The sequence below is a fragment of the Mercenaria mercenaria genome, chromosome 9, assembly GCF_021730395.1.
Source record: "Mercenaria mercenaria strain notata chromosome 9, MADL_Memer_1, whole genome shotgun sequence".
In the NCBI taxonomy this organism is placed as follows: Eukaryota; Metazoa; Mollusca; class Bivalvia; order Venerida; family Veneridae; genus Mercenaria; species Mercenaria mercenaria.
In genome coordinates, this window is record NC_069369.1 from 24,716,684 (window position 1) to 24,739,764 (window position 23,081).

General features: G+C 37.6%; 1 protein-coding gene across 2 annotated transcripts in view; it reads left to right on the plus strand.

Moving 5' to 3' along the window:
- The window catches only part of LOC123546738 (uncharacterized), a 38,439-nt gene that overhangs the window by 14,083 nt on the left and 1,275 nt on the right, over window positions 1-23,081 (plus strand). Inside the window, exons 9-17 of one of the 2 annotated variants that reach the window (XM_045333252.2) lie at window positions 4,696-4,977; window positions 5,943-5,996; window positions 11,069-11,317; window positions 11,975-14,434; window positions 15,900-16,005; window positions 17,406-17,720; window positions 20,123-20,177; window positions 21,624-22,081; window positions 22,765-22,825. In XM_045333252.2, coding sequence (XP_045189187.2) covers window positions 4,696-4,977; window positions 5,943-5,996; window positions 11,069-11,317; window positions 11,975-14,434; window positions 15,900-16,005; window positions 17,406-17,720; window positions 20,123-20,177; window positions 21,624-22,081; window positions 22,765-22,825 — 4,040 coding nt within the window. The remainder of the gene's footprint in view (window positions 1-4,695; window positions 4,978-5,942; window positions 5,997-11,068; window positions 11,318-11,974; window positions 14,435-15,899; window positions 16,006-17,405; window positions 17,721-20,122; window positions 20,178-21,623; window positions 22,082-22,764; window positions 22,826-23,081) is intronic. The other variant, XM_045333253.2, reaches the window with a different exon arrangement.

The following is a 23,081-nucleotide window of genomic DNA, read 5'->3' on the forward strand; positions in this document are numbered from 1 at the left end:
CTGCATTCTGTGTGACATTAAATATTTTCCGTTGAGACATTTAAGATAAACTGAATTTTAGAAGCTGGTCCAGAAGTTAGGCTTTGACTCGGATAATGTTTGTGGTTATTCTTGCACACTGGATTAATGTTTCTTGGGATTTTACTCATGTCAGTAAACAGACATTCCTTATACTAAATGACTAGTACTGTAAATGACTTGTAATAAAGTACATTTATTTGGTTGTCTTAAAGTTATTTAGATTCATTAAAAATCTTGATTGCAAAAGCTAAATGAAATGAAATGTTCAAATGTTGTCTGCTGAACCACTGCTCTGATTTTGAAGCAGTTTCACAGAAAAATGTTGATTCTGTGACCCTCTACTAATTTTTCCCCCCATTTTTAGCTCACCTGAGCATACAGTGCTCAAGGTGAGCTTTTGTGATCACCCTGTGTCCGTCGTCGGCGGCATCGTCGTCAACAATTTGACTGTTAACACTCTAGAGGTCACAATTTTGGCCCAATCTTAATGAAACTTGGTCAGAATGTTACCCTCAATAAAACCTTGGACGAGTTCGATATTGGGTCATCTGGGGTCAAAAACTAGGTCACCAGGTCAAATCAAAGGAAAAGCTTGTTAGTCCCCTACTGGTTGAAAACCAGTTTCGGGGACTATAGGAATGCGCTTTTCCGTCATTCTGTCATTCCGTCATTCTGTCATTCCGTCCGTCCGCAATTTCGTGTCCGGTCCATAACTCTTTTATCCATGAAGGGATTTTAATATTACTTGGCACAAATGTTCCCCATGATGAGACAATGTGTCATGCGCAAAACCCGGACCCCTAGCTTAAAGGTCAAGGTCACAATTGGAGGTCAAAGGTCAACAGGGCTTTTTTCCTGTCCGGTCCATAACTCTCCCATCCATGAAGGGATTTTAATATCACTTGGCACAATTGTACCTCATAATAAGATGATGTGTCATGCACAACTTTAAGACCCCTAGCTCAAAGGTCAAGGTCACACTTAGCAGTCAAATGTTAACATGGCATGAACAGGGTCTGTTTCGTGTCCGGTCCATAACTCTTTCATCCATGAAGGGATTTTAATATTACTTGGCACAAATGTTCCCCATGATGAGACGATGTGTCATGCGCAAAACCTGCACCCCTAGCTCAAAGGTCAAGGTCACAATTTGAGGTCAAAGGTCAACAGGGCTTTTTTCCTGTCCGGTCCATAACTCTCCTATCTGTGAAGGGATTTTAATATCAGTTGGCACAATTGTACCTCGTAATAAGGTGATGTGTCTTGCACAACTTTCAGACTCCTAGCTCAAAGGTCAAGGTCACACTTAGCAGTCAAATGTTAACATGGCATTGAACAGGGTCTGTTTCCTGTCCGGTCCATAACTCTGTTATTCATTAAGGGATTTCAATATTACTTAGCACAGATGTTCCCCATGATGAGACAACATGTCCTGCACAAATGCCGGAGCCCTTGCTCAAAGTTCAAGGTCACCATTGGGGGTCAAATGTCAATAGGGCTTTTTTCCTGTCCGGTCCATAACTCTGACATCCATGAAGGGATTTTGATATTACTTAGCACAAATGTGCCTAATGATGAGGCAACATGTCATGCGCAAAATCGGGACCCCTAGCTCAAAGGTCAAGGTCACAATTGGAGGCCAAAGGTCAATAGGGTTTTTTTCCTGTCCGGTCCAGAACTTTGTCATCCATCAAGGGATTACAATATTACTTGGCATAAATGTTCCCCATGATGAGACGACGTGTCATGCGCAACACCTAGAACCCTAGCTTAAAGGTCAAGGTCACACTTTGAGATCAAAGGTCAATAGGATTTTTTTCCTGTCCGGTGTATAACTTTGTCATGAAAAACAGGATTTGAATATCAGTTGGCACAAACATTTCCCTGGATGAGACAAGATGTTGTGCGCAAAGCCCCGGCTTTAGGTCTAAGGTCAAGGTCATACTTAGAGGTTAAAGGTCAAATTCAAGAATGACTTTGTCCAGAGCATTTCTTCTTCATGCATGGAGGGATTTTGATGTAACTTGGCAGAAATGTTCACCACTATGAGGCACACTTTTTTTAGAATTATGTTCCTTTGTTGTTACTATAAATAGATTATATTGTAACTTTTTTGTACCCCCCGACAACAAAGTTGTAAGGGGGGGGTATACTGGTTTCAGGTTGTCTGTCTGTCTGTCTGTCTGTCTGTCTGTCCGTAGATGCAATCTTGTGCGCACCATCTCTCCTTATCCCCTTGACAGAATTTAATGAAACTTCACACAAGTGATCAGTACCAGCAGTAGTTGTGCATGGGGCATGTTAGGTTCTTTTAGAAAAAAAATTTGCAGAGTTATGGGACTTTGTTTTTTTGTTACTATACTATATACATAGACACAATCTTGTGCGCACCATCTCTCCTCATCCCCTTGACACAATTTAATGAAACTTCACACAAGTGATCAGTACCAACAGTAGTTGTGCATGGGGCATGTTAGGTTCTTTTAGAAAAAAAGTTTGCAGAGTTATGGGACTTTGTTTTTTTTGTTACTATACTATATACATAGACACAATCTTGTGCGCACCATCTCTCCTCATCCCCTTGACACAATTTAATGAAACTTCACACAAGTGATCAGTACCAACAGTAGTTGTGCATGGGGCATGTTAGGTTCTTTTAGAAAAAAAATTTGCAGAGTTATGGGACTTTGTTTTTTTGTTACTATACTATATACATAGACACAATCTTGTGCGCACCATCTCTCCTCATCCCCTTGACACAGTTTAATGAAACTTCACACAAGTGATCAGTAACAACAGTAGTTGTGCACGGGGCATGTTAGGTTCTTTCAGCGACAAAAATTGCAGAGTTATGGGACTTTGTTTCTTGTTAACATACTATGTACATACAGTCTGCATATGCAATCTTGTGCGTGCCTAATCTACCAAACCCTTGCACACAATTTAATGAAACTTCACACAAGTGATCAGTACCAACCCTAGTTGTGCATGGTGCATGTTACATTCTTTTAGATAAATATTCTGCGTAGTTATGGGACTTTGTTTTTTGTTACTACACTGTATACATACAGTCTATATATATACAATCCACATAATTATGCAATCTTGTGTGCGTCAAATTGCAATGTACTGTGTCAGTGCATGCGGGGGAGTGGGGGGGGGGGGGTACATTCATCACCTTTAGTGATAGCTCTAGTTATTACTGGCCATAGGGAAAAATTGAGACCACTTTTCTGTGGTACAACATGCACGGTACATCCAAATTTTAGGTGTATTTTGATCTATCTCTACTGGTAAAGAGTTTCTCGTGGACTTATATTTTATAGATTTTTTTTTTTTTTTTTTTTTTTAGGGTTTATTTCACTTTGTTGTTACTATAAATATCTTTTATGATAACTTTTTGTATAATCGGCCAAAAAAAAATTCCAAATGAAAACAACTGAACGTTTTTATATACCGTATGCAAATTTTAATCCAATTGCTTTGTTATATTTTATTGTATATATAGTACAATATTGTTCATACATCATTGACAGGTATCAGTTCATTATGTTATACTGCAGAAGAGAAAATTAGGTGCCTTCCAGTAGGGGACTTTGTATTGCATGGCAATACTTCATTCACTTGTTAACACTGTAGAGGTCACAATTTGGGCCCAATCTTAATGAAACTTGGTCATAATGTTACCCTCAATAAAATCTTGGATGAATTTGATATTGGGTCATCTGGGAACAAAAACTAGGTCACCAGGTCAAATCAAAGGAAAGGCTTGTTAACACTGTAGAGGCCACATTTATGATGTATCTTCATGAAACTTGGTCAGAATGTTAATCTTAATTATCTATAGGTCAAGTTCAAATCTGGGTCAGGTGGTGTCCAAAACTAGGTCACCAGGTCATTTCAAAGGAAAAGCTTGTTAACACTGTAGAGGCCACATTTATGACCGTATCTTAATGGAACTTGGTAAGAACGTTAAGCTTGATTATCTATAGGTCAAGTTCAAATCTGGGTCAGATGGGGTCAAAAACTAGGTCACTAGGTCATTCAAAGGAAAAGCTTGTTAACACTCTAGAGGCTACATTTATGACTGTATCTTCATGAAACTTAGTCAGAATGTTAATCTTGGTGATCTTTAGGTCAAGTTCGAATCTTGGTCATGTGGGGTCAGAAACTAGGTCACAGGGTCAAATCAAAGGAATAGCTATTTAACACTATAGAGGCCACATTTAGGACCATATCTTAATGAAACTTGGTCAGAATGTTAATCTTGATGATCTTTAGGTCAATAGGTCAGGTGAGCGATACATGGCCTTCATGGCCCACTTGTTTTTTTTTGTCATCAATTAAGAGTAATAAGGCCAAGAACCATATCTCTTGTTTAGCTATTGTCCATTACTTGCAGACGAGTTTGCACAACCGGCGGTGCTCTTGTGTATCTTTGTGGACCAGTAAATAATAGTAAATCTGTTTACGCTGTTTCATATTTTCAGAGTTATAATGTTTGTGCAGACAGTGACATTCATTTAAAATTTCTATTGTTTGTTTTGCTTTTCTTTGTGGATGAGCATTTCTGTGATTTACATGAGAAGTGTTTACTAAACAATGTACTGAAGAACTAGACATTCATGGAATTCTACATACATAATCTGAGGAAAATTACTATTTTATTTCCAGTTAAATGAATCTGGTGATTCCCAGGGGTTTGATCCAGATATGCAGATGGATGTGGAAAAAGACAGTCAGACAGAGTCCAGACTAAGGACAAGACGATCGGTATCCCAAGAATCTTTGCAGCAGAAAGATTTGCCGAAAGATCAAGAAAAGAGCTCTTCACAAAAATCTTTATCACAGGGGAATATGGATTCTGTGAAAAGCCTTCTTCGATCATCTGGATCACAGAAAAACTCTGAGACATCAGAAAAGCAAAGTTCAAGGTCAGATAGCCAAGATATAGAGGTAAATGAATATGTTCAAGTGTGATTTAAGTGTTTATTTTAAACAGAGTTTAGACAGTGAAAAATGTTTAGCAGAAGTCTTGAAATAACAAAAAAACATGTTTCAAGTACAGAATTTTTAGCTGGACTGTTTGAAAAGTACATCAAGCTATTGCATGTGCCCATGCTTGACATCTGTATCTGATGTATTTAAGTTTTTGTAAGTAAGCTGGTATCTCTGTAATCACTAGTGGGAATGAATTCAAATTTCACACATTTGTTCGCTGTGATGATCTGGCATGCAGTGCATAAGTTTCATAATTCTATTATGCAGTTCACTTTGTATTTGTATATCGGGATTGCCTTTGGGGCTGCTGGGGTCAAGGTCAAGGTCACTTATGAAAAATGTAGAAAAATGGTTTCCTCTTTGTATCTTAGGAATGAGATATAATGATGAAAGTTCATGTGTAGATAGCTTGGAGATAACAGTTTATATTACATTTGAGTCTGCTGTTGTCAAGGTCAGTGTTACTTAAACCAGAAAAATGTTTTCACACTCTTTTGAGTTATGGCCACTGAATTACTTAAAATTGCAAAATTTGACTGTCAGCTTAATAAATAGGCAGTTAAAATCCAATATTCACCAAACTTAGAATATTTTTTTGTCATATTGTCACGGGAATTAACGAGCCAGTCTGGAGTTATGTAGCTTCAGTTAGTTGAAATTGATAAAACTTATATAGTCAGCTTAGTGAGTATTTAAAAGTCAAGTTTTAGCTGTATTGGCATATATTGTGACAGTTTGGTTTTCTTGTTTTAAGTGACACAACTTTGAGTAGTCAAATGATGCTATGTTGCTGACGACCGACAGCTCTTTTTCACTGAAATCTTTATTCTGTACAAGTAAACGGCTTATTGAATTTATATTAAAATCAGGTTTAAGATATTTTCATCAGTTATGGCAATATGGATAAATTATTTTTACAGATTCAGTGGGAACATGTACCCTTGATACGGCATTATAGAAGTACGAGGCCAGAGGTGAGTAAAAAGAAATTAGATGTGAAAGCTCATAATTGTTGAAAAAACACTTCATATTGATAATGAAGGGAGCTGGTTAAACCTCTTGACTTAACTTTCATTTAAGCTTCCACTTTCGACACAATATAAAAAAAACTACATCTTCAAAGAATTCAGTTTTTAGCTCGATGCTCAGGTTAGTTATTGTGATCGCTCGATGTCCGCCGTCTGTCAACATTTAGCTTGTGTATGCAATAGAGGCTGTATTTTTCAGTTGATCTTCATGAAATTTGGTAAGAATGATTGTCTTGATCAAATCTATGTCAAGTTTGAATATGGGTCATCTGGGGTCAAAAACTAGGTCAAATCAAAGAAAAACCTTGTATATGCAATAGGGACTGCATTTTACACCAGATCTTCATGAAATTTTATCAGAATTGCCTGGATGAAATCTAGATCGATTTCAGATATGGGTCATCTGGGGTCAAGAACTAGGTCACCCGGTCAAATCAAAGAAAAACTTTGTGTACGCAATAGGGGCTGCATTGTATACTGGATACTCATAAAATTTAGTCAGAATGGTTGCCTTGATGAAATCTAAGTCAAGTTTGAATATGGATAATCTGGGATCAAAAACTAGGTTGTTAGGTCAAATCAAAGAAAAACGTTGTGTATGCAATAGGAACTGCATTTTACTCTGGATCTTCATGAAATTTGATCACAATGTTTGTCTGGATGAAATCTTGGTCAAATTTGAATACGGGTCATCTGGGGTCAAAAACTAGGTCACCCGGTCAAATCAAAGAAAAACCTTGTGTATGCAATAGTGGCTTCATTTTACACTGGATATTCATGAAATTTGATCAGAATGTTTGTCTTGATGAAATCTAGGGGCCATCTGGGGTCAAAAACTAGGACACCCAGTAAAATCAAAGAAAACCTTTGTAAATGCAGTAGGGGCTACATTTTAGGCAGGATACTCATGAAATTTGATTAAAATGTTTGCATTGATGAAATCTAGGTCAAGTTCAAATATGGGTCATGTTAGGTCAAAAGTCAAAAACTAGGTCACCTGGTCAAGTAAAAAAAATAACCTCGTGTATGCAATTTTGGTTGCATTTTTCAGTGGATCTTCATGAAATTTGATCAGAATGTTTGTCTTGATGAAAGCTAGGTCAAGCTCAAACAAGGGTCATGTTGGGTCAAAATCTAGGTCACCTGGTCAAATCAAAGAAATACCTTGCCTATGCAAAAGGGGTCGCATTTTAAGCAGGATAATCATTTAATTTGATCAAAATGTTTCTTTTGATGCAATCTAGGGCAGGTTCAAATATGGGTCATCTTGGATCAAAAACTAGGTCACCCGATCAAAATCAGAGAAATACTTTGTGTATGCATTAGGGGCTGCATTTTAGATTGGATATTCATTAAATTTGATCAGGCTGTTTGTCTGGGCGAAATCTATGTCAGGTTCAAATATGGGTCATCTTGGATCAAAAATTAGGTCACCTGGTCAAATCAAAGAAATAGCTTGTGTAAGTGTTAGGAGCTGCACTTTAGACCGGATATTCATGAAATTTGATCCTGCCGATTTTTTTTATGAAATCTGTCAGGTTCAAATATGGGTCATCTTGGGTCAAAAATAGGTCAACCGGTCAAATCAAAGAAGTACCTTGAGAAAAACCTTACGTATGCAATAGGGGCTGCATTCTAAACTGGATATTTATGAAATTTGATAAGAATGTTTCTCTTGATGAAGTCTAGGTCAAGCTGCAATGTGGGCCATCTAGGTACAAAAAAAAATTAGCAGTCATTTTCAGGAAGATTATTCCAGCTGTTCTCTGTTGAGCGACCTAGGACCGTTTGGTCCTTCTGTTCTTTTTATACGCCCGTTTCTGAAAGACCGGGACGTATAATGTGAACACCAGTGGTGGCGGTCGTGTGGCCGTGTCCAAATCATGCCCGCTCTCTAAGTCGAACAATTTTCATTGGATCTTTACCAAACTGACAATATTTGTGGGCATAATATCTCAGCCAACTTTGATAATCAGCCAAATCATCCCAGGCACTATTGGATTATGGCCCTTGAGTTACTCGAAAAACAGTGAGTTTAGCCTTGTCTGCTCTCTAAGTCAAACAGTTTTCATCCGATCTTCACCAAACTTGCTGACAATGTTTGTGGGCATAATATCACGGCCAAGTTTGATAACCAGCCAAATCGCCCAAGGCATTCTTGGATTATGGCCCTTGAATGACTAAAAAAACTGTGAATTTAGCCTTGTCCGCTCTCTAAGTCAAACAGTTTTTATCCAATCTTCACCAAACTTGCTGACAATGTTTGTGGGCATAATATCTCGGCCAAGTATGATAAACCACCCAAATCGCCCCAGGCACTCTTGGATTATGCCCCTTGAATTAGGCTCAAGTTCAATGACGGGCATATTTTGTGACGGTCTGGCTCTCTTGTTTAATTATGCCCCCCTTCGAAGAAGGAGGGGTATATTGTTTTGCAGATGTCGGTCGGTCTGTCGGTCTGTCGGTCGGTCGGAATGTAGACCAATCCGTTTCCGGATGATAACTCAAGAACGCTTGGGCCTAGGATCATGAAAGTTGATAGGGAGGTTGGTCATCACCAGCAGATGACCCCTATTGATTTTGAGGTCTATATATCAAAGGTCAAGGTCACAGTGACCCTGAATAGTAAAATGGTTTCCGGATGATAACTCAAGAACACTTTGGCCTAGGATCATGAAAGTTGATAGGGAGGTTGGTAATGACCAGCAGATGACCCCTATTGATTTTGAGGTCAGTATTTTAAAGGTCAAGGTCACAGTGACCCTGAACAGTAAAACGGTTTCCAGATGATAACTCAAGAACGCTTAGGCCTAGGGTCATGAAAGTTGATAGGAAGGTTGATCATGACCAGCAGATGACCCCTATTGATTTTGAGGTCAGTATGTCAAAGGTCAAGGTCACAGTGACCAGGAACAGTAAAATGGTTTCCAGGCAATAACTCTAGAACGCTTGGGCCTAGTGTCAGGAAAATTGACAGTTAGGTTTGCCATGACCAGCAGATGACCCCTATTGATTTTGATGTCAGTATGTCAAAGGTCAAGGTCACATTGGCCAGGAACAGTTAAAACGGTTTCTGATCTTCTTGTCCAAAACCATAAGGCCTAGGGCTTTGATATTTGGTATGTAGCAAAATCTAGTGGTCCTCTACCAAGATTGTTCAGATTATTTCCCTGGGGTCAAATATGGCCCACCCTGGGGGTCACATGGTTTATATAGACTTATATAGGAAAAAACTTTCAAAAACCTCTTGTCCAAAACCACAGGACCTAGGGCTTTGATATTTTGTATATGACATCATCTAGTGGTCCTCTACTAAGATTGTTCAAATTATTCCCCTAGGGTCAAATATGGCTCCGCCCTGGGGGTCACATGGTTTACATAGACTTATATAGGGAAAAACTTTGAAAATCTTCTTGTCCAAACCACAAAGACTATGGCTTTGATATTTTGTAATTTAGCATAATTTAGTGGTTCTCTACCAAATTTGTTCAAATTATCCCTGTAGGGTCAAATATGGCCCCGTCCCAGGGGTCATATGGTTCATATAGACTTATATAGGGAAAAACTTAGAACCTTCATGTCCATAACTTATATCATTCAAATGTGGACCACATGTATAGTTTTGAGTGGCAAGATGAACCTTGACATGAGTTGACCTTGATCTTGACCTAGTGACCTACTTTCACATTTCTGTAGCTACAGCCTTCAAATTTGGACCACATGCATAGGTTTGTGTACCGAAAAAAACTTTGACCTTGTTATTGACCTAGTGACCTACTTTCACATTTTTGAAGGTACAGGCTTCAAATTTGGACCACATGCATAGTTTTTTGTTCCAAATTAAAATTTGACCTTGATTTTGACCTAGTGACCTACTTTCACATTTCTCAAGCTACAGCCTTCAAATTTGAACCACAAGTATAGTTTTATGCACTGAAATGGACTTTGATATTGAGATTGACCTAGTGACTTACTTTCACATTTCTGAAGGTACAGGCTTCAAATTTGGACCACTTGCATAGTTTTTTGTTCCTAAATAAAATTTGACCTTGATTTTGACCTAGTGACCTACTATCACATTTCTCAAGCTACAGCCTTCAAATTTGAACCACATGCATAGTTTTGTGTAACGAAATGAACTTTGATCTTGAGATTGACATAGTGACCTACTTCCACATTTCTGAAGCTACAGGCTTCAAATTTGGACCGCGTGCATATTTTTTGTTCTAAATTGAAATTTGACATTGATTTTTACCTATTACCTACTTCCACATTTCTCAAGCTACAGCCTTCAGATTTGAAGCACATGCATAGTTCTCTCTACCGAAATGAACTTTGACCTTGAAATTGATCTAGTGACCTGCTTTCACATTTCTCAAGCCACAGCTTTCAAATTTGGACCACATAAACATTGTTTTGTACCGAAATGAAATTTGACATTGATTTTGACCTTGAGCTAGTCTTGGAATTTGGAACATTCAAAAATGGCTTAGTGGATGGTGCCAAGATCACTCTGTAATCTCTTGTTAGGTTAATAGGTTAAAGGTCAAGGTCAGATTAAACCAGAATGGTAGAACTTTTGTTTACAGTGAGCATATAATTTCCGTTCCTTTTGCAATTACTGAATGCATCAAGGGGGGCATTTCGTGTTCGACGAGCTCTTGTTTAGGTTGATGCACATATTACCCATCTAGAATTTGACTTTTTAGTCCTCTACCAGTGGAACATTGGAGGGGACTATAGGAATGCCCTCTGTCCATCCGTCTGCCCATTCGCAAATCAGTTATTTCTGCTAGATAATACATTTATGGAAGAATACAGTTTCAGGCTTTCAGCCTTTCTACCTGTTTCTGCGAACAGTGCAGACCATCCTTCCTGTGCTGGTCACAAAAGCAGAATCATTTGCCGTTAGCAGGCTAAAGGTTAAAATGAAAGCTGTTTCAACAGAATCAATCTGTAGTTTTTTTATGAACAAGTTGACATACTTTAAATTATTAGTTGCTTCGTTTTATTTTCAGATTGTCAATAATGAGCAATATTTTAGAACAAGTGAAACTGAAGAACTGGAGAAATCAGCTTTGGCTATATACCAGCTTTTTGAAATCTATAGAACAAAGTTGCATGTAGCACAAAGGAAGTTGCGAGAAAAGGTCACATGGGCAGAACCTATCAAATCCGGACAACATCAGAGTCGGACTATTGATGTTAAGAAGCGAGGGAAGGAGTCAATTTATGTGGACCTGTCAGATGAGGATGAAAGCATTCAGGTATTTAAAGGTTTACATAAATACTTAATGACATGGAAAGCATAAGTTACTTGTTTGAAGTTTCATTGGTGTTGCTTTAGAGCTGTTGATGCAGCTTCCAAGTGCATGAAGGGTAATGATATTTTCCATCCAGACTCTATTGTTAATAACAAGCTCAGTGGTGGGTATGGACATTCAGACAGTAATGAACAGTAATGCACCATTGAAAGTTTGACATCAATTTTACATTAAGTATACTACATAAAAGGTTTACGCAGCACATATCCGAGTGTTGGTGGTTTGTGTACACATGCTGAATATTTTAACCGCCATTAAAACCCTTTTCCTGATAATAGGTAGATTCTGCCAGTCATTGAGTCATGGTATACAAGTCTTTTTCAAACAAAAAATGAGAGTCATCAGCTTTGAAAGTGTTTGCTGAGAGATGCTTGAAAAAATTCAATGTTGTTTACCTTTTCTCTATATGTAGAAAATTACAAATTCTTAAATTTCCACATGCTTTCTTAACTTTAAATCTAGATTATACTAAATGAAATAAAGAAGAACAGCTTAATTGTTTTATCCAAATTAAAACCTTGGGACAGTGTTTCTTGTGTTAGAAAAATTTGTGGAATTGCAAAAAAATACTGATAAAATTCTTTCTACTGTTTATTGTAGGACAAAACTTTAGAAAGTGTAAGAGGAAGACTGCCAAGAAATCCAAACAGTAAAAGTGAAAACAATTCTGATGAATTACCTGAACTTGTCATAGAAAGTGAGAATAGTTGGGAATCTTTTACACTAGGGAGGCTAGCAAGAAAGCCGCTGGGAACCAGAGTTATTGACAAAGAGATTATGTCAGCTGATACCCAGCCTTATGACATTGATAATAACGATGATGAGGATTTTGTTATTGAAGCAAAAACTAGAAGAGGAAGAGGAAGGCCAAGGGCAGGTACAAGTAAAGATATCCTCAAAGAAAAAGGAAATGTTAATGACAAAGAAAATGTAGAGAGACCTACTAGAGGTCGACTTGGTAGAAGGTTAGGTTTGAATGGTGGAAAATCAGAGACAAAGGTTTTAGTTGAAGATACACAGCAGGAAGATCTGGATCTACAAGAAGCAATTAGGAGGTCGAAATCTGACTCACAAAGATCCATTGAGGAAACACAGGACCAGGATGATGATTTTGATTGGCTTAATGTTAACAAGATTGGGGGCAAAGAAGAATTTGAAAATCAGATGCATAAAGCTAAACTTAAGGGGTATTCTATTCCAAAAGTTGGTCAAAAACACAGCAAAGGTCATCAGAAAATTGTATACCCAGAAAAGAAGAATGAAGATGAAGATGTCGCAAAGGATTTGGAAGATGAACATATCACAAAAACAAAGTCTAATTGTCATACAGAAGAAATGACTGAAGATATAAAAGAAAGTAAGCCACCTACACGGGGTAGGAAAAGAAAAGCAAAAAGACAAGGTGTGACTTTGGTGGAAGACACTCAAGATCTGGATGCTGAAGAATCTGGTCTGAATAGATTAAGAGGCAAAAAGAAACGTAATTGTTTTAAGATAGATAGTGAATCCGAAGGAGAAAGTATTGCAGAGTCACAAGACATAGATGGATCTCCAGACCATGATTTAGATGATAAGAAACAGTCCAATAAAGGTTATAGCAATAGAGATACAGAAAAGAAGAAAAAAAGTTTCATGTCATCTGTACTTGATAAAGTTAAAAACTTTGTGTCACCTTCCAAAAATCAACAAATTGAGGAGAATGATAATGAAGGCTCACAATCACCTGTAATTAGTAGAAAAAAGTTGTACAACTGTGCTTCCAAAAAAATGTATTCCAAACCTTGTGACAGAAATGATACTGAATATGAAACTGATGCATTTAAAGAGTATAAAGCAAAGTCCGCTGAGAAGAAATTTAAAAACGCAAATACTTCTTCTACTAATACAAGGAAAGGAAGAGTTCAGATGCCTGCTACAGAAAATTATCTCGTTGAAGAAAATGGAATTCCAGAAGGGGTCAAAAGATTTATTAGTCGTCCTTCAAGCAAAGATTCTAATGCTTCAGATAATTTGTCTACCACCAGTAGTCAGATGTCAACCAACATTTTAGATGAAAAGGGGGATTTATATTCAACACAGTATTGTGAAATAAAGACTAGAAAAGGAAAGGATTTAAGACCTAAGGGTCATCCAAAACGGGAACTTAAAGAGGAAGTTGAGGAAATTCTTCTGCTTGACGATTCAGATGAAGACATTTCCGTTTTAAATGAACCGAAGAAAACATACAGTGTTAGAAATTCAAATAAAAAATTTCCAGTTATTAAAGGTGCTAGAGTTGTAGGGAAAACAAATCAGCCAGTTACAAAAAATGAAAATATCAGACAATATTTCAGTGAAGTCAAAAAACCTGATGATGAAGATGTTACAATTGATTTAGATCTAGATGAAAATGAGCCAGAACAAAGACAGAACGGTAGAAGAGATATTAAAGGAGATATAAATGATACTGATGATGTAGTAGAAGGTAAATATTTGGTTGAAACATCAAGTGGTAAAAGTGGCAATATCAAGGAAATTAATCAAAGTTCTGTTAAAGCACATACAATATCTGTTCCTGATATTGCAACAGAACATGAAGTTGTAAAGGTGAAAGCTGATATTAATCATATTCCTATTAAATTTGACAAAGATGTAAGTCCAGAATTGAAGAATAAGCGAAACATATCCAAGGTTAAAGGGCAGCATGGTGAAACAAATACATTACACCATTTGGACATTGAATCGGATAATCCACCTGTAATGTTAAATGATCTAAACTCGGCAAGAGGAGATAGGATACATGGATTAGATCAGAATAACAGAGGTGCTAGACCCAAAACCAGAAATATTGAAACTGATACGGATATGTTTGAACCAAGACCTACAAACAGAAGGAGAAGAAAAGTTTCCGAGACTGTTACCAGTGCAGATTTGGGAGAGGGAACAAGGGAGTCAACAAGGAACAGACATGGGGACCAAGATTTAGAAAATTATTTGGAAACTGGTAATTTGAGAAATGGCTCAAGAAAGAGGGCTGGAGAGCATCATATGGATGAAGAAGATAACCATGTTAAAAAGAAGGTAATTACTTTTTTTTTCTGTGCAGTTTTATTTTTGAAAGGATTTTAAGGGGTATATTTTTTTTCAAAAAATTGATACTCATTTATACTATTTTACTCAGTCAATGAAAGGAGGCATATTGTCAACAAAAGAAATAATCTGTTTTAACAAAGCCTGTCAGTAGAATTTGAGAAATACCATTCCTTCAATGATTTAAAGGATTTTAATTTTGTGTGCACAATTCTGCCTGTATGTCCCCTTAAATTAATGCAGGGCTCCAGATAAGATGCATATTAGCATAAATTACGCTTTGAAATAAGGCATATACGCATGTCTGATAATTTTAAGTGTATAAAAACTTATGAAATCACAGAAACACACGTAATGTCTTTTTACTAGCGTAAACAAAATCTGAATTGTACGGGTGCTTTACATAACAGAGCATGGTCGGCATTAATTCTCCCACATTAAATGTACACACGCATTGAATGGTACTCTATAAACCTAGGCTAAACTATCTTATACACTCAATGCATGCGTAAATCAAATAGTTGGGAATTAATATTGATGGTACAGTAGTGTATTTTAAAGCGGTGTCTATTTGAAATATCAACTTCTGGTGCGGAGTAAAAAAAAAATGTCTGTTTCTAAAAATGTAAAAAGTGAACAAATACGCTACGCATTCTTTAAACCAACAAAAATGATCCCCAAAACATAGTTAAAGGTGTATCGAATATTCTGTTGGATTTAGTAGCATGTGTGAAGTCAAAGCAAAGCAAAGGAGAAAAAAAGAAGCAAAAACTTGAATGCTGAATTGAAACTGAACTGCAAACATATTCATGGGTGTTACACCATATAAATATGTTGTAAAACTGATTTCTGCTAAGTTACTCCTGGGCTGTTTCAGATTTTAACATTTTACTCATTCGCAAAAAACATGATGAGTAAATACGCATACCGTAGGCCAAAAAAGTTGTCTGGAGCCCTGCCTTAATGGAATTGTTTATCAATATGTACGTGTATGATTATGATTTTCACTGAATGAATTTTGATCTGAACTTTGATCACTTTATATATATAAGAATGGCTTGTTTTATTCAAAGTTTATATTGTTTAACAGTATTTTAATGGTGTGGTAACTGGCAGTTATAACCTGCCTGTTGCTACTTGTATCCACACTGGCACTGTTGAAGTAATTGCTGTCTGCACAGAATGTTTCTACTGTTGTATGCAGATCAAATGAGCTTTAGATTGGAGACAGTCACAGAAAGAGGCCTTGGCATTAATCAGTTTCAAATCAGTGCATTGTCCAGTTATTTGATGCTATTTTGAGGTACTAATCAGCTATGCCATTTAGAAAATGTAAGAAAGTATATAATATTAGCAATGCATGTTTCGTGATTGCTTGAGTTTTAAAATAGTTGCAAGACTTGAAGAGAGCATAAAGATTTTGTTTACTTCTATGCTTTATGGTTTGTTGTTGCAGATGGAGAAAGTGGAGTGTCCTATGTGTGGCAGATCCTACCCTGCCAGTGTTATACAGCAGCATGCAGCAACCTGTGAAGGACATGTAGAAAGTGAAGAGGACAATGGTATTTTGTTATTTTATCTACAGTAAAGTAACACTGTTCACTCAAGCATTGATGGCTCAGTCTGTTCATGTTCCTGGCTGCATTAGTTATATTGTCTTTGGGCCACTTGACCCTGGATAGCTGGAGCATTTTGCTCCTCCTTACCTTGAGAAGTCCATGATTTTATGTAGATTTTAAGTCATTATCTTGGAAATGAATAATTTCTATTCTTCAAGGCATCTCATTGATTGTTCTCAATATGGTTTAGTTTGCTTTTCTGACTATAGGTATGTATTTCAAAAGTAAACCTGAAATACTGTGGAAGAAAACAGCATTAAAGCCAAAACAAAGGTAAACCTAAATATGGACTGAATCTTTTTCATCTACAGTACTGTTATAGATGTCTATACCCATAATTCACCTCTAGCAATTCTGCTGCACAGTAAATAATGTGAAGGTCAGGGTGTCATGTAATTAATCTAGTGAGATGAAATAAAAAAAATCTTGCAAGATTGGTTTTAGTTAATTGAAAAAGAGCTGCATTCTTTTTAAGGATATATTTTTGAATGAAAAAGGAAAATAATCTAGAAGATGCTTATATCTCCCCCAAAAGCATAGTAGTAATAAGCAAGAAGTCGATAGGGGCAGGAGCGAAAGTCAAAGAGACAAGTGCTGATGGTTGGCTTAGTGACTGAAATTCAATAGGGATCATCTACTCGGCATGTCCAATCATTCCACAAAGTTTCAACCTGCTGGGTCAAGTGGTTCTTAAGTAATGGATTGTAAACAGTTTTTCATGTTCTGGTCCCAGTGACCTTGACCTTAAGGCCCTAAGATCAGTAGGGGTCATCGACTAGGCATGTCTAATCATCCTGTAAAGTTTCAATGTTCTGGGTTGAATGGCTCTCTCAAGTTATGGATCGGAACCATCGGAAAGGGTTTTCTATGTCCATGCCCCTGTGACCTTGACCCTTGATCAAATGACCCCAAATCAATAGGGGTCATCTACTCTGCATGTCCAGTCATCATAAGGAGTTTCAACATTCTGGGTCAAGTGGGTCTCAAGTTACTGATTGGAAATGGTTTTCCATGTTCAGGCCCCTGTGACCTTGACCTTTGATCAAGTGATCCCAAATCTATACTACAAGCCTTATCACCCTATGAAGTTTGAAGGTTCTTCGTCAAATGGTTCCCCAATTATGAAGTGTGACTGACGGACGGAATGATGGTCATGGCAAAAACAATAGTTGGGGAGACATGATACCCATTAGTCTCCACGTTTGGGTGGACAAGGGCATATGATGCCACACTTAAAATACCAGAAAGGATATGGCTAAAAAAAGTGGCACCACATGATCTGAATTTGCATTCAAATCTGCAGCAACTTACCTCATATTAACGTCATGGCTGTATTTTTTCAGATGGGATGGATGAGAAGGAATATTTAGCACATATGGCTCAGCACTACCCTCATATGTCCGAACAGGAACTGATGGAGCACCTGTCAAAACGACACCAGCACCAATTTGGTGGACATGACCGGCACCACAGGATGCAACACCAGTATATGTCTCCGGAGGAAATAAATGAGGACTTGTCGCAACAAGACCACTTGGAAGTACATCATCTGAATCACATGGAAGGATTACATGGTCACCATGTTCATCATGGTCATCTAGAAGGTTTACATGGACATGGTGAACATCTACATGATACAGATGAGATGATACACCATGGTAAAAGTTTTGATTATCTGTTTATTTATAGGAAATTGTTGCTTTTTATGCCCCCGAAGAGAGGCATATTAGTTTTCAACCGCCGTCCATTACTTCCTCTGTTTGTTCGTCACAGTGTTAATATTTTGCATGAAGGCACTTTACTCGCGAACCACTGCACCCAAGACCTTCAAACTTCACATGCTGATAGTACTTACTGAGTACACGACCCCTACTGACTTTGGGGTCAAAGGTCAAGGTGCTGCGGGGGCATTTGTCACATTAGTGACAGCTCTTGTCTCGTTCTTATTTAAAAATTTGATAATTTCAACTAGGTTGTTGGATAAAGACTCTGCCTACTTTTCACTGTTAAAATTGTGCAGTAAAGATCACAAAAGCTACACCTTGTCTGTGTTCTTGTGAATGCTGTACAAAAATGATTGTCACACAACTTATGTCATTTGCAAACTTTCCAACTTGGCTAGAACCTGAAACAAAAGTTGTTGTGATCACTATCATTTGTCCATTTTCCAGTTCACGTTGTTGTTCAAACAGTTTAAGGGGTTGGAGCAATAATTGTGTTTTTACCTCACCTGAGCAATGCTCAGGTGAGTTTTTCTGATCGCTCGATGTCCGGCGTCTGTCGTCTGTCTGTCAACATTTAGCTTGTGTATGCGATAGAGGCTGTATTTTTCAGTTAATCTTCATGAATGTTGGTCAGAATGATAACCTTGATGAAATCTAGGCCGAGTTCGAAAATGGGTCATCTCGGGTCAAAAACTAGGTCACTAGGTCAAATCAAAGAAAAACCTTGTGTATGCGATAGAGGCTGTATTTTTCAATTGATCTTCATGAATATTGGTCAGAATGATTGCCTTGATGAAATCTAGGCCGAGTTCGAAAATGGGTCATCTCGGGTCAAAAACTAGGTCACTAGGTCAAATCAAAGAAAAACCTTGTGTATGCGATAGAGGCTGTATTTTTCAATTATTCTTCATGAATATTGGTCAGAATGATAACCTTGATGAAATCTAGGCCGAGTTCGAAAATGGGCCATCTCGGGTCAAAAACTAGGTCACTAGGTCAAATCAAAGAAAAACCTTGTGTATGCGATAGAGGCGGTATTTTTCAATTGATCGTCATAAATTTTGGTCAGAATGATTACCTTGATGAAATCTAGGCCGAGATCGAAAATGGGTCATCTGGGGTCAAAAACTAGGTTACTAGGTCAAATCAAGGAAAAACCTTGTGTATGCGATAGAGGCTGTATTTTTCAATTGATCTTCATGAATTTTGGCCAGAATGATTACCTTGATGAAATTTAGACCGAGTTCGAAAATGGGTCATCTCGGATCAAAAACTAGGTTACTAGGTCAAATCGAAGAAAAACCTTGTGTATGCAATAGAGGCTGTATTTTTCAACTGATCTTCATGAAATTTAGCCAAAATGATTACCTTGATAAAATCTAGGCCGAGTTCGAAAATGGGTCATCTGGGGTCAAAAACTAGGTCACTAGGTCAAATTGAAGAAAAACATTGTGTATGCAATAGAGGATGTATTTTTCAATTGATCTTCATGAAATTTGGTCAGAGTGATTGCCTTGATGAAATCTAGGTCGAGTTTGAATATGGGTTATCTGAGGTCAAAAACTAGGTCACTAGGTCAAATTAAAGAAAAATCTTGTGTATGCGATAGAGACTGGTTTTTTCAATTGATTTTTATGAATTTGGTCAGGATGATTGCCTTAATGAAATCTAGGTCGAATTTGAATATGGGTCATCTGAGGTCAAAAACTAGGTCACTTGGTCAAATCAAAGAAAAAACTTGTGTATGTGATAGAGGCTGTATTTTTCAATTGATCTTCATGAATTTTGGTCAGAATGATTGCCTTGATAAAATCTAGGTCGAGTTTGAACATGGGTCATCTAGGGTCAAAAACTAGGTCATATCTAAGAAAATGCTTGTTTTATCGCAAGAGACCAATTTTTTGGTCCAATCTTAATGGAAATTGGTCAGAATATTTGTTTCCATGAAATCACTAGGTCAAACATGTTTTACACTGTTATGGTGTGTTTCTTAGGTGAGCGACCTAGGGCCATCTTGGCCCTCTTGTTTAGAAAAAACTTTTAAAAATCTCCTTCAGTTTTCTCTCAAACCATGATGCCGTAAGCTTAGATGTTTTGCCTGTAGCACTGTGTAGATGTTATTTATCAAGTTAATTCAAATCGTACCCCTGTGGTCAAATTGGCCCCACATATTGGATCGCATGTTTTACATTGACTTACATAAATAAAACTTTGATAATGCAAATGTGATCATATGTTGTGTACCTTTACTGATTAAACTATATAAGCAGCATGTACTCATTTAAAGTGAAATGAGCGATATAGGACCATCATGACTCTCTTGTTCTGTTTTTCAGATGAGCATGTGAAAGACATTGCCAAACATATAAGTTGTAGTCCTGGAGAAGAAGGGTGAGGCATTACATGTTTTTCAGCCTGTTTTACATTGTCCTTTATAAATTTTAAAAAGGCATATGTCCTTCACCTCATGAATAAGCTGTCCGGTAACAAAAAAAGAACGGGCATTTGCTTTTAGACTTATGAAAGCACTTTAGGTTGGGACTTTTTTAGTTTGACTATTCGAAGAAGGTAGAGCTATTGGACTCGCCCATGCATAGTCTTCTGTTTTGGCGTCCCAATTTGGTTAAGTTTTTTATCTTAGCTGGTATTTCACTAAACACTTATTGGAATGGATTGAATATTCACACTTTTATTCACTGTGATAAACTGACTTACATTGCACAGGCTTCATAGCTCTATTTGCTTTTTTTATACCCCCGAAGGGAGGCATATTAGTTTTCAACTGTCCATCCGTTTGTTCGTTAGTTCGTCACAACGTTAACTTTTTGCATGAAGGTACTTTACTGGCGAACCACTGCACCCAGGACCTTCAAACTTCACATGCTGATAGTACTTATTGAGTACACGACCCCTACTGACTTTGGGGTCACCAGGTCAAAGGTCAAGGTCACAGGGGCCAATGTTAACTTTTTGCATGAAGGCACTTTACTCGTGAACCACTGCACCCAGAACTTTCAAACTTCACATGCTGATAGTACTTATTGAGTACACGACCCCTCCTGACTTTGGGGTCACCAGGTCAAAGGTCAAGGTCACCGGGTCAAAGGTCAAGGTGCTGCGGGGGCATTTGTCACAATTAGTAACAGCTCTTGTTACAAAATGATGCCCCTTTTTCAACAGCAATTTTTGGCTATAAGAATGTAAGCTGGTATCTCAGTACAAGCTGATGGGAATGGATTGAAACCTTGCACACTTATTCATTGTGATAAAATTATGTACATTGCACAGGTTCAATAACTATTTTGCTTTTTTACAAAATTGTACCCCTTTATTGACTTTTATATTCATTAAATTGACAAATCTGTTGAATAGTTTAGTGTTGCTGTCCTCCGATAGCTTTTACTTTCACCATGACTTCTATAAGCATGTTGCAGTATGTATATCAATGCACCAAGTGAATATTAACAATATCATATGTCATTTTACTGTTTTGTAGATGAATATTTACTGTCATTTGTCACTTATAGTGTGTACATGTGTATTGATGTATTATTGATACCTACTGATTAATATATAGTGATTAGCCTTTAGCCTGCTGGTGACAAGTGATTCTGCCTTCACAACCAGTGCAGACCAAGATCAGCCTGTACATCCATGCAGTCTGATCATAGTCTGCACTGTTTCGCTATTTGGTCAGTAAATTTTCAGTGAACACCCCTTTGAATAATAAGTGGTACTGCCCAAATTGAATGATGGACCAGTTCATTTTAGAAATTTAGCAGGGTAAAGGTTAAGTCAGTCATAAGATTGTAATCCAATATTGATTCACATTTTCAGGGAGGTAGAGGTATGTTATATTTGTGATGCACAAGTCCCGAAAGGAAAGCCTTATGAGATACATTTGAATAGATGTCTGACGATAGCTGCACAGCAGCAGGCAGAGGTGGACAAGAAGGGTTATAATCAAGTCTATGCTGAGCCTGAGGTGGAGGAAGAGGTACAGGTTCGAATCCTTCGTGGACGTCAAGTTACCAATGAGGAGAGTAATACACCAAGTAGGGCCAGTGTTTCTCGAGCAGGACGGGACGCTTCCCCTGTAGGTCGCAGGCGCCAGAAACGAGAACTTGGTCGTCAGAGTCCTTCCGGTCAAAGTGGACATGAAGATGAGAGAACTTCTGACAGAGGGAACCTGTCTGATCCTGAAGAACTGGAAAATCCTACTGGAGCAGTGAAGAGATTAGTGAAAAGTGGAAACAGAAATAAGGCAGCACTAAATGATGACGGGTACAAATCAGGTTTATCTTTGTGTTTGAGTTTGATTTCATTTGTTTTCAGCAGTTAATAATAAATGTAAATGTAGCTGCATGGTAATGTGAGTTATCGCCTTATAAAACTGACTCTAATGAACACACAAATAGAAGAGGGATAAACTTAATATAGAGTCACATATTATCCCGTCTTACTCTAGTTCAAAGTCACACTTTGAAGTAAAAAAAAAAGACAACAGAGGTTCTTTCTGGTCTAGCAATTTCAGAACTTGGAATATAGACAGGTGGTAATGAGACAATGTGCAAACTGCAACACAATCTACTTTACACCCCTATATTAAAGCCCCCCCTCCCCCCAAGAAAAAAAAAAAAAATAATTTTTTTTTACATTATACTTCCTTGTCCTTTAGTATCCTGTTGCCAACACAGCACACACACAAACACACACACCTTGCTTTTGAGGTTTGACAAGCTGTTCTTTTATTACCGTCTTTCAAGCTGGCAGTATAGACTGACAGAAAGTTCATGACAACTTTCCAAAATGGTGCTGAATTTACATTTTCTATCTGATATAATTTTCCAGCAGCATCTACTTCGTCTTGCCTTATCACAGCATTTCTGGGAATATCTTTTCAAGAACTGAATAATTTTGGCATATATTCATGAGAAACTAAACATGGCACTGTTTTATGAAAACCATTATGTTTCAGATCAGGTCCCGTTGCCAGAAACTGAAGAAGATGATGCAAGTAGCACAAGTGGGAGTAGCTGGTAGGTCTCTTATAGTTTGGCCTTTTAACGCTTACCCTGCTAAAGTTCTATAATGAACTTGTCCATTTTTACAACTTGGACAGTGCCATTAACTGTTAAAAGGTGTGCAGGCTGATCTTGGTCTGCACTGGTCTCAAAGGCAGAATTACTAGCCGCCAGCAGGCTAAAGGTTGACATATATTGAACAGTGCAGTTAGTATGTTAGAGAACAGTTTCACCTCTCTTAGCACGTACCTCTCTACAGCTTTTCTAACGA